We start from the raw sequence: 11,702 nt of genomic DNA, 5'->3' as shown, positions 1-11,702 counted from the left end.
ATCTCAGCTCAGCCTGTGTCAATATTTTGACTCAAAGCTCGGAGCACTTTGTGTCCTTCCCCCGGGAGGTGACAGAGCCCTGAACGGAGCAGCTCCGGTGATAAAGAGCTGCTAAAAATCAACTCTGGATGCTGGGAAAGAGCGGGGCCACCCCACCTCCCCCTGCCCGGGTGTTCCCCATCCCCTTGGGCCACACCTCCCCCAATTCCCGATATTCCAGTGCAGTTTTTCCAGGCTGAGCAGCTCCATTTTGGGGCTCAGGGGTCATTTGGGTGTCGTGGCTCAGCTCTGGTGATAAAGAACTTCTCAGAAACTCTGGGAAAGAGCGGGGCCACCCCACCTTCCCCTGCCCGGGTGTTCCCCATGCCCTTGGGCCACATCTCCCCCAATTCCCGATATTCCAGTGCAATTTTCTAGGCTGAGCAGCTCCATTTCGGGGCTCAGGGGTCGTTTGGGTGTCGTGGCTCGCCTCACAGCCTCAGATTTCCACTTGGATAACCACAGGGCTTTGGCAAAGCTTTTCCAGCTCAGGGGCTTCCCCTCGGAGGTTTCCCGAGGGCTGGAGGTGGGCACTGCTTTATCCCAGGGCCTGGAGCTCATCCCAGCACTTTCCTTGCTGGAGCAAGGAATTGTGAGCCACGGAACCCCTCAAACCCCGGAGCTCGGAGACCGTTTGCATCACCCTCCTCCTCCTCCGTGTCGATTTTTCCCCACCTGAGCTGATTCTTCTTAATAAAGGCATTAAAAAGGAGAAAGATCTCCTGCCCATTTATTTCATCTGGGATGGCAGGGTTTATTCATTATTTATTTATTATTCCGGGATAAATCCGCGGGCGCACACACACACACACAGATCCCGAGGGAAGGGGACGGCAAGGAGCAGAAATGTCCCTGGGAACGCCATGGCACTGCGTGGCACAGGGATTTGCCCCCTCTAGGCCGACAGGGCGAAGCCCACGCGGTTGTTGGCCATGTCGAAGGCGGTGTAATATTCCTTCAGGAAGACGTTTCCCAGGATCCAGAGGGGCTGCCCGTCCTGCGAGGGCAGGTAGGTGACCTCGATGGCCAGGGTGCAGTAGCCATTGCTCTGGGGGGGAACAACGGGGGCTCAGCACCTCCAGCAGCGCAGGGAGAGCAGCGCTGCCGGCCACGGAGCCGCGGGCTCTCCCCGGTGCTGGGAATGCTCGGGATGTTCCCGGTGCCTCGGGAACACTCGGGATGTTCCCGGTGCCTTGGGAACTCTTGGGAATTCTTGGGATGTTCCCAGTGCCTCGGGAATTCTTGGGATATTCCCAGTGCCTCGGGAATTCTCAGGAATTCTTGGGATGTTCCCAGTGCTTCGGGAACACTCGGGATGTTCCTGGTGCCTCGGGAACTCTTGAGATGTTCCCGGTGCCCCGGGAACTCTCAGGAACTCTCAGGATGTTCCCGGTGCCTCGGGAATTCTCTGAAACTCTTGGGATGTTCCCAGTGCCTCAGGAACTCTCAGGATGTTCCCAGTGCCTCGGGAACTCTCAGGATGTTCCCGGTGCCTCGGGAATTCTCTGAAACTCTTGGGATGTTCCCAGTGCCCCGGGAACTCTCAGGATGTTCCCAGTGCCTCAGGAATTCCCAGGAACTCTCTGGATGTTCCTGGTGCCCTGGGATGTTCCCAGTGCTTGAGGAACTCTCAGGAATTCTTGGGATGTTCCCAGTGCCTGGGGAACTCTTGGGATGTTCCCAGTGCCTGGGGAACTCTTGGGAATTCTTGGGATGTTCCCGGTACCCCGTGGTCCCTGGGGATGTTCCCAGTACCCGGTGATCCCTGAGGAACCCTCGGGATGTTCCCGGTTCCCGGTGGTCCCTGGGGATGTTCCTGGTTCCCGGTGGTCCCTGGGGATGTTCCCAGTTCCCGGTGGTCCCTGGGATGTTCCCGGTGATCCCTTGGGATTTTCCTGGTTCCCAGTGATCCCTGGGTATGTTCCCTGTTCCTGGTGATCCCTGGGGATGTTCCCTATACCCAGTGATCCCTCAGGATGTTCCCAGTTCCCGGTGGTCCCTGGGGATGTTCCCGGTTCCCGGTGGTCCCTGAGGAACCTTCGGGATGTTCCCAGTTCCCGGTGGTCCCTCAGGAACCCCGGACCAATCCCACACGTACGTTCAGGACGTAGGCGGCCGGGGGCAGCGCCAGGCGGGCGCCGCCGATGCCGAAGGTGATGGGGGGCATGCTCGGGGTGTCGCTGCAGTCCACGGCGTACTGGGGGACACAGACACGGGGTGATGGCACGGAGGGGACACGGGGGGCACGCGCTGTGCCCCAGCTGTGCCACAGCGCGGAATCACGGGATGGTTTGGGTGGGAGGGAGTTTAAAGCCCACCCAGTGCCACCCCTGCCACGGCAGGGACACCTCCCACTGTGCCAGCGTGCCCCAGCCTGGCCTGGGACGCTGCCAGGGATGGGGCAGCCACAGCTGCTCTGGGAAATCCATCCCAGCCCCTCCCCACCGCACAGGGAGGAATTCCTTCCCTGCATCAACCCTAGATTTCCTTCTCTCTGTATCAACCCTACATTTCCTCTGCAGCAACCCTAAATTTCATCCTTCCCTGCATCAACCCTAAATTTCCTCCTTCCCTGTATCAACCCTAAATTTCATCCTTCCCTGCATCAACCCTAAATTTCCTCCTTCCCTGTATCAACCCTAAATTTCATCCTTCCCTGCATCAACCCTAAATTTCCTTCTCTCTGTATCAACCCTACATTTCCTCTGTATCAACCCTAAATTTCCTCTGCAGCAACTCTAAATTTCCTCTCTATCAACCCTAAATTTCCTCCTTCCCTGCATCAACCCTAAATTTCCTTCTCTCTGTATCAACCCTAAATTTCCTCCTTCGCTGCATCAACCCTAAATTTCCTTCTCTCTGTATCAACCCTAAATTTCCTCCCTTTCAGTCCGAAGCCATCCCCCCTGGTCCTGTCACTCCAGGCCCTTGTCCCACGTCCCTCTCTGGTTTCCCCGTAGCCCCCTCAGGCCCTGGAACGGGCTGTGGGGTTTGCACACAATGTTCTCCTCTCCAGGCTGAGCATCCCCACCTTGCTCAGCCTGATGTCCCCTCGTGCCCCTGTCACCCCGCAGTCCCTTTCCCTGCAGTGCCACGTGATTTTTGTGGGACCTGGTCGAGCCCAGGGCTCTGATTCCCCCCAAAACCCCACACTCACCCCGTAGCTGGTCTCCTGGGCTCCCAGCGCCTCCAGGATGCTCTCGATGTACTCCTGGGGCACGGTCAGCAGGAATGTCCCCGTGTCCACGATGGCCTGGCAGCCCTGGCTGCACCAGCTGGTCACTGACTGCCCGATGGCAACCCTGGGGGGACAACGGGGACAAGGACGTGGCTCCGGGCCCCTAAAGCACCGAGGCTGGAGCAGGGGGTACAAACAGCACTCACTCCTCAAGTGCCACCTGCCAGTAAAGCTTCTGTGTCACCGGCGCCCAGGTGATGTCCCCCTGGAAGAGCCCGGGGTCGATGCCCCCGAGGATGAGCTCGCCCCCGTACTCATAGCTGGGCTGGCTGCGAGGAGACAGAGCCACAGCAGCAGGGATCAGGTGTGAACGGGAGATGGAGGGGGATAAATCCCCAGGGAAGCCTCGGGGGGACAGGCAGGGGACAACAGGACATGCAGATAGGGGACACAGGGATGTGGGGCAGGGAACACCAGGATGTGGAGGCAGGGAACACCAGGATGTGAGGACAGGGGACACCAGGATATGCAAACAGGGGACACCAGGACCTGAGGACAGGGGACACCAGGATGTGCAAATAGGGGACACCAGGACCTGGGGGCAGGGGACATCAGGACATGCAGATAGGGGACACAGGGATGTGAGCACAGGGGACATCAGGATGTGCAGGCAGGGGACACCAGGATTTGGAGATAGGGGACACCAGGACGTGAGGGCAAGGGACACCACAATGTTAGGGAAGGGGACATCAGGATGTGCAGACAGTGGACACCAGGACGTGAGGACAGGGGACACCATGACATGCAGGCAGGGCACACCAGGACGTGAGTGACACGAGGGTGTGAGGGACACACGAGGGCAGGGCACACCAGGGCACTCAGAGCGCCCTGAGGGGCTGTCACCGTGAGAAGTAGAAGCTGAAGAGGGGCTGGGCCAGCTGGCCCTGCTGCAGCATGCCCGCCAGGGCCGTGGCCGTGCCCCCCACGGCCAGCGAGGGGAAGGCCATGCCCAGGATGCCGTCGAAGTCGGCGAAGTAGAACGGCTGCGTGGGCTCCTCCTGGCTCAGCCCCAGCTCCTGCCCCGTCACGGTGATGCTCTGGATCTGCAGGGGAAGGGCATGCCAGGGCAGCCAGGCTGAGGCCACTTGGGTGCCAACAGCACAAGGCACGGGGGGAAATTGGGGGGAAAAAAACTGGATTTGGGTTAAAACCCGGCCAAAGGGCAGCTGGAGGAACGAGGGTGGCAGTGAACACTTCACGTCCATGTGCCAGGGTTTGTCCAAGCCCTGAGGCTGCTCCTGGCGGGCACACAGGCAGGAGGGCAGGCTGGCACGGGGCACTCACCCTGAGCGTGTCGGAGCCCAGCAGGATGGTGACGGAGCCGCTGCCGTAGGACACGGTGAGGGACTGGCCACTGGGGCTGAAGGTGGCCGAGGCACTGGCCTTGAACTTGGCGTGGTTCACTGGGGAGGGAGAAGAGGGAAAAGCCTGGGCACGGGCTGCACTGGGATTTCACTGCTGGGTGCTCCACTGGGGTAATTCCCAAGGATCAGGCCCTGTTCTGCACTGGGATTTCAGTGCTGGATGCTCCCCTGGGGTAATTCCCAAGGATCAGGCCCTGTTCTGCACTGGGATTTCAGTGCTGGATGCTCCCCTGGGGTAATTCCCAAGGATCAGGTCCTGTGCTGCGCTGGGATTTCACTGCTGGGTGCTCCACTGGGATAATTCCCAAGGATCAGGTCCTGTTCTGCACTGGGATTTCAGTGCTGGATGCTCCCCTGGGGTAATTCCCAGGGATCAGGTCCTGTTCTGCACTGGGATTTCACTGCTGGCTGCTCCCTTGGGATAATCCCCAGGAATCAGGTCCAGTTCTGCAGTGGGATTTCACTGCTGGGTGCTCCACTGGGATAATTCCCAAGGATCAGGTCCTGTTTTGCACTGGGATTTCAGTGCTGGATGCTCCCTTGGGATAATTCCCAAAGAGCAGAGCCAGTTCTGCAGTGGGATTTCACTGCTGGCCAGGGAGCACCCTGAGATTTCTGGGATTATCAGGAAGCACCCCTGAGATTTCTGGGATTATCAGGAAGCACCCCTGAGATTCCTGGGATGATCAGGGAGCACCCAGAAGATTCCTGGGATGATCAGGGAGCTCCCCTGGGATTCCCGTGGGGGTCTGAGGGCTCTGAGCTCCCCAGGGAAGGCACCAGCCCCCCCAGATCAACACCCAGGCTCATTTTTTGGTCTGGCATCGTGATGTCCCCAGCATGACAGGGGAAGGACGTGGAAGAACAGGGACAAGGACGTGGCTTGGGGCACCCAAACCCATCCCGGGGGGCTCTGAAAGGCACCGAGCGGGGGTAATTGGTGCTAATTAGTGAGCACTAATCACTCCTAGGAGCAGGAATGGCTCTACTCACAGCAAGCAGGGCTCTTGCAGTCCGTGGAGGGCACCCACAGGTTGGAGGAGCCAGTGTCAAAGAGCACCAGGAACTTCTGCGGGGGCTCCCCGATGCTGATCTCCCCAAAGTAGGAGGACTGGAAAAAAAACAGGGAATTTTCACTGGCCACGGGCTCAGGGTCCCCCCGCTGGCATCCCCCAGCCAGGCTGAGCTCTCATCCTGCCTCTACTGCTCCCCAAAAATGAAATATTGAATAATTGTTGTGGGTTTGTTTCATACAGAAAAGCCTGGCCCTTTGTGGCTGGGGGTAAACTGCTTTGAGGTTGAAAACAGAAGTTAAAAGAGTGGGGAAAAAAGCAATTTAAAGGTGGGGGGAAAAGCAATTTAAGAGTGGGGAGAGAACAATTTAAGGATGGGGGAAAGCAATTTAAGGATAGGGGGAAAATAATTTAAGGGTGGGGGAAAAAACAATTTAAGGGTGGGGAAAAAAGCAATTTAATGGTGGGTAAAAAAAGCAATTTAAGAGTGAAGGAAAAACAATTTAAGGGTGGGGGGAAAGCAATTTAAGAGTGGGGGGAAAGCAGTTTAAAAGTGGGGGGAAAGCAGTTTAAGAGTGGGGAAAAAACAATTTAAGAGCGGGGGAAAAGCAGTTTAAGAGTGGGGGAAAAGCAGTTTAAAAGTGGGGAAAAAGCAGTTTAAAAGTGGGGAAAAAGCAGTTTCTCACTCCCGGAGGCTCGGGGTGCCCAGGCTCTGTGGCAGGGGGAAGGAGGAAGCACAGGCAGGGGACAGGGGGACACTCACATCCAGGTGGTTGGCTATGGGCTCCTTCACCACGAAGCCCTGGCTGGGCTGGTATTTCTTCACCGGGTCGGATTTGATGTGCTTCAGGAAATCGTCCAGCACCCCGGCCGCCCTCATCTTGTCCCGGATGGACAGGCCTTTCTTCAGGCTGATCCTGCACGGGCAGGGGCGAAACACAGCACAGCACAGCAGGGGAGAAGGAGATTTCAGTGTTTTCAAAGGCTCGGCTCTCTGGGCTCCTCTGAGACACGACAGGAGCTCTCCATGCCCCAGGAGTTCTCCATGCCCCAGGAACTGCTCTTCACATCCCAGGAGCTGCTCTCCATGTCCCAGGAGCTGCTCCCCAGGTTCCAGGATCTCTCAATGCCCTGGATCTCCTCTCCACATCCCAGGATATCTCCATGCCCCAGGATCTGCTCTCCGTGCCCAGACTCTCTCCATTCCCAGACTCTCTCCATTCCAGGCTCTCTCCATTCCCAGACTCTCTCCATGCCAGGCTCTCTCCATTTCCATTCCAGGCTCTCTCCATTCCCAGGCTCTCTCCATTCCAGGCTCTCTCCATTCCAGGCTCTCTCCCTGCCCAGCCGCTGCCCCGGGCTGTGCCCCCCGTGCAGACCCCGCATTCCCAGCACCTCCCCATCCCCGCTATCCCTCCTCCTCCTCCCTGTCACCCACCTGACCGCCCCCTCCGCCAGCTGCAGACACGCCAGGACCACCGGGAGCCACTTCATGGTGCCTCGCAGCCCTGGGGCGGCGGCGGCAGCCGGGCACGGCTCCCGCCTTTATCCCGGAGCAGCTCCCGCTTTTATCCCGGAGCAGCTCCCGCCTTTATCCCGGAGCAGCTCCCGCTTTTATCCCGGGGCAGCTCCCGCTGTTATCCCGGGGCAGCTCCCGCTTTTATCCCGGGGCAGCGCCCCGCTGGCCAGCGCACCTGCGGGCGGCTCAAGGGCCGCTTTGTGCCCCGGCCCGCGGGCATCCTGCGGCATCGGCGCCCCCGGGGGCCACATCAAAGCCCGGCGGGGCGATAAGGACCGCGGCTTATCGCCCAAGGGGGACCCGACGTCACCGCGCCGGGCCCGGGCTGCGCTCGCCAAAATCGCGGCAGGTGCTCGCCAAACCCGGCCCAGGACAAAGGGACTGGCGGCTCCTGGCCAGGGAGGGAAAGGCTTTGGTCTGCGCTCCTTCCGCCGCTGCACAGAGAGGGCGGGAGGCGAGGGGATGGAGCCCATCAGGCTCCTCCGGGGGTTTCCTCCAGGATGGCCGCGGGTTCCTCCTCTCCATTTTTCCAGGATGCTCCCCAGTTTCCTTCTCTCATTCCCTCCAGGGTGGTCCTCAGGTTCCTCCTCTCTCCAGGTTCCTTCTCTCGTTTTTTCAGGGTGGTCCCCAAGTTCCTTCTCTCATTTCCTCCAGGATGGTCCCCAGGTTCTTTCTCTTGCTTTTTTCTGGGACGGTCACCAGGTTCTTTGTTTTATTCTCTCCAAGGTGGTCCCCAGGTTTCCTCTCTTATTTCCTCCAGGATGGTCCCCAGGTTTCCTCTCTCATTCCCTCAGGTGATCCTCAGGTTCCTTCTCTTATTTCCTCCAGGATGGTCCCAGGTTCTTCCTCTCATTTCCTCCAGGATGTTCTCCAGTTCCTCCTCTCATTTTCTCCAGGATGGTCCCCAGGTTCTTTCTCTTGTTCCCTCCAGGATGTTCTCCAGTTCCTCCTCTCCATTTTTCCACGATGGTCCCCAGTTCCTTCTCTCATTCCCTCCAGCATGTTCCCCAGTTCCTCCTCTCCATTTTTCTAGCATGGTCACCAGTTCCTTCTCTTGTTTCCTCCAGGATGGTCCCCAGGTTTCTCCTCTCTCCAAGTTCCTTCTCTCGTTTTTCCAGGATGTTCCCCAGGTTCCTTCTCAGCTTTGCTCCGAGGTGGTCCCCAGAGCAGCCCTGCCTTCATCACCACCCCAGACCTTCACTCCAGGACCTGAGCTCGTTTCCATGTCCTGCCTGCTCCTGTTTTCACTGTTTGGACAGAAATCACCCAATTTTCCCATTCATTGGTTTGTTTTGTGGAGCACACAATTCCCTCTCCACCCCACACCCAGGTGCTGTGACCCCCAGGAAGGTGCCACCCACTCTCAGGGTTTAACCCACCCTCCACATCCTCCCAGAAACTCTGAAAATTCCTTGCTTGCTTTTTTCTTTTCCCCATGAAAACAAAAAACCAGAAGCACACACTTCCCAAATTGCCAAAAGCACCCAAACCAACCAAAACATTCTGAATATAACCCAAATACTCTTTGGAAAAAGGACCAAAATGGGTTTGGTCACCATCTAAATATCTTCTAGCAAACAAACCAAAGCTTTTTTGAAATAACCAAAATATTTTCTGGCAAATGCGCTGTTACCCAGATATTTTCCAGACTGCTTGCATCCCAAATCCAGGCAAGAGAGCTCTTGGGAAAGGCACCTGAGGGCGTTGTTCCAGCAGGAATTACGGATTTAGGGTTTCCAGCAGCAGAGATGGGGGGATCCCTCACAGAATGGGGATCACACCCCCAGGATCTCCCTGGGGCCAGGCTCTGGCCATTCCCTCTGCTTTGCTTTCAGTTCCTCTCCTGTGCTGGCTTGGTGGCCCAGCTCCAGCTCAGGGAATTCCATCTCCCCACGCCTTTCCCGGGATTCTGTGGCCCAGCACTCGAGGGGAGCCCCTGGAAGATGGAGCAGGGCAGGTTCTGTGGAGACCTTCCAGGACCTGGAGGGGCTGCACGGAGCTGGGGAGGGGCTGCTCACCAGGAACAAGGGGGAATGGGTTCAGGCTGAAAGAGAGGAAATTTAGGTTGGGTATTAGGAAGGAATTTTCCCTACGGCTGCCCCTGGATCCCTGGAATTGTCCCAGGCCAGGCTGGAAGGGCTTGGAGCAATCTGGGATAGTGGGAGGTGTCCCTGCCCATGGCAGGGGTGGAATGAGATGATTTTTAAGTCTCTTCCAACCCAACCCAGGCTGGGACTCTCTGCCCCCGGAGCAGCTGTGTTTACGAACCCACACAGGCACTCGGATCCTTCACGAGCTGCTTTAGTGTTTTGTTTCCAAAACAGAGGTCGCAGAACACAGGAACAGCTTCCTGCACATCAAAATAAAGATTCCTCTTTTTCCTGTGAGCAAAAGATGGGTAAATAAACTGGAAATACATGGTTGGGCTCCAGGTCAGGCATTTACATTCCCAAAGCAGGTGAGGATCAGCCACTTCTGATCAAAACCCAAAGGGGCCCTAAGGGAGCTGGAGAGGGATTTTGGACCAGGGGATGGAGAGACAGGATGAAGGAAATGGCTTCAAACTGCCAGAGGGGAAGCAGCACCGGGAACTGTCTTGAAAAGTCTCCCCTTGGGTCACCAGCAGGGACAAGCACCCCTTTCCTTTTATTCTGTCCAGCTCCACCCTTCAGGGCAAAGCAGGAGCTCTCCTCAGCTCACAGCGCTGTCCTTCAGAGAGGCACTGCCTGGATTTCCCTGGGAATCACGCACAGGAACAATTCCAGCCCCTGGCTCAGAGCACTTTTGCTTCTCTGCCACACCAGAAATGTTCCCTGGCCGAGGCACCAGCACAGGTGACAATGCCAGGAGGAGCTGGAGGTGACACTGAAGCATCTGGGCCTTTCAGCTGGAAAAATCCCATTCACCCAGGGAAGGAAAACAAATTAGATCCCGTCTTTGCAAGGAGCCCTTTCCATCCCCTGGCCTGTAATTGCCAACTTCAAAGCTGCCAGGCTCTCACTAATGAATTCACCTCCAGCAACAGGAACCCAAACCTGTTCTGCTGCCTGAGAGCAGCAGTTCCGGACCAGCCAAGTCTGGGGAAAAGACAGAATTCCCAGAAAGACTGAGGGCAGCCTTCCCAGGGCCTGGAATTAGGAAATGGGTTCATTAACAATCATTCATTAATGATCCTCCACTTGAGGGGGCTGAGCACAGAGAGACAATGAGAAAACAGGGAGCTGGAAATGCCACCCCTGGTTTGGATTTTCTGCCAGCAAACAGCACAGCTGAGGTAAGAAAAACAAGAATTCCTCAGAAATAACAAACAAATTGCAGAAATAAAGATCCTTTAACCTTCAGCACCTCCCCTTTCCCCGCTCTAAGGCAGGCAGAGCTCGCAGGGATTCAGCCTCCTTCCCCGAGGAAAAGCAGGCACCTGAAATGGGTTAGAAGAGGAAAAAAAAACCCAGATGAGACAGTGGAGAGCTGGGAGAAGCTCTGCTCCTGTCGGTGGGAAGCTCTGCTCCCATCCCATCCCATCCCATCCCATCCCATCCCATCCCATCCCATCCCATCCCATCCCATCCCATCCCATCCCTCCTTGGGAAGGGGAACAGGGGCAGATCTGTCTGTGCATTCAGCAGGGAGGAAACACCAGGGGGAGAAATCTGATGGATTAATTCTGACTCAAACAAGAACCACTTTCAAAGGTCAAGGCAGTGACTTTCCCTCTGCTCACGAGACACCCCAAAATTGCAATTCCAGGTGGAGCAAGGAGCCCAGCAAGGCCAGGTCCGTCCCCAGTGGGTCACACAGAGCCAGTCCCCAGCCAGGCACTGGAACCTCCAGCCCAGCTCCCACCCCCAGGGCTCAGCACCACCCAAATCCACCCCATTTTGGAGCCTAAACCCTTTGTGAGAGCCAAAGTCTCAGCAAACATTTCACTGAAGCAGCTCCTTCCTCAGTTTTCCAGTTGCCAAAAGCTGAACCACTGAGCTTGGGACAGGGAGGAGGAGAGCTCAGTGTCCCCTCAGCTTCAGGGACAGACTCCAGAGCAGGCTTGGGAGGGTTTGGGAGGGTTTTTCTGGATGCACAGAGCCCAGGAAACCCTGAAAGCCAAAGGCAGATTTCTGGATGCACCAAGGTGAGGATTCTGCTGAGGATATTCCACGGCTGGAGGGATTACAGGGTGTCCCAGTCCCGTTTCCCATCCCAGCCAGCAGCACCTTTCCGTGGGGAAAGCCCAGCAGAAGGTGTCAGAGCCAAAGGAAAATCCATAAAATCCACCTTCACAGGGTTCCATCAGCACACAACAGACTGGGGGAACATTCCCAACCCGGAGAAAACCAGGGGAAAACCGACCCCAAATCACAGAACAGAAGGGATGAGAGAACACGGATTTGATGTCTCCTTAGGAAGGAAGAAGAATTCCTTGAAGGAATTCGAGGAATTCCTTCCTCACTTCCCAATCCAGCCCGGATCTCCTCTGGAAGCGTTTCCCCACGGCCACTAGAGGAAGCTGCGGCACCGCGCTGGGACAATCCCAA

General features: G+C 56.9%; 1 protein-coding gene across 1 annotated transcript; it reads right to left on the bottom strand.

Annotated features, from left to right (window-relative positions):
• Window positions 1-934: 934 nt before the first annotated feature.
• Window positions 935-7,148, bottom strand: PGC (progastricsin). Its single transcript, XM_039695964.1, has 9 exons — window positions 7,093-7,148; window positions 6,418-6,571; window positions 5,635-5,752; window positions 4,562-4,680; window positions 4,121-4,320; window positions 3,424-3,546; window positions 3,191-3,341; window positions 2,138-2,236; window positions 935-1,087 (listed from the first exon to the last, which is right to left on the bottom strand). The coding sequence occupies exons 1-9, from the start codon at window positions 7,146-7,148 to the stop codon at window positions 935-937; spliced, it is 1,173 nt and encodes a 390-aa protein (XP_039551898.1).
• Between the last annotated feature and the right edge of the window lie 4,554 nt (window positions 7,149-11,702).

The sequence above is a fragment of the Passer montanus genome, unplaced genomic scaffold, assembly GCF_014805655.1.
Source record: "Passer montanus isolate IOZ18808 unplaced genomic scaffold, ASM1480565v1 scaffold93, whole genome shotgun sequence".
NCBI classification, from domain to species: domain Eukaryota; kingdom Metazoa; phylum Chordata; class Aves; order Passeriformes; family Passeridae; genus Passer; species Passer montanus.
This window is presented reverse-complemented; position numbering and strand designations above follow the sequence as displayed.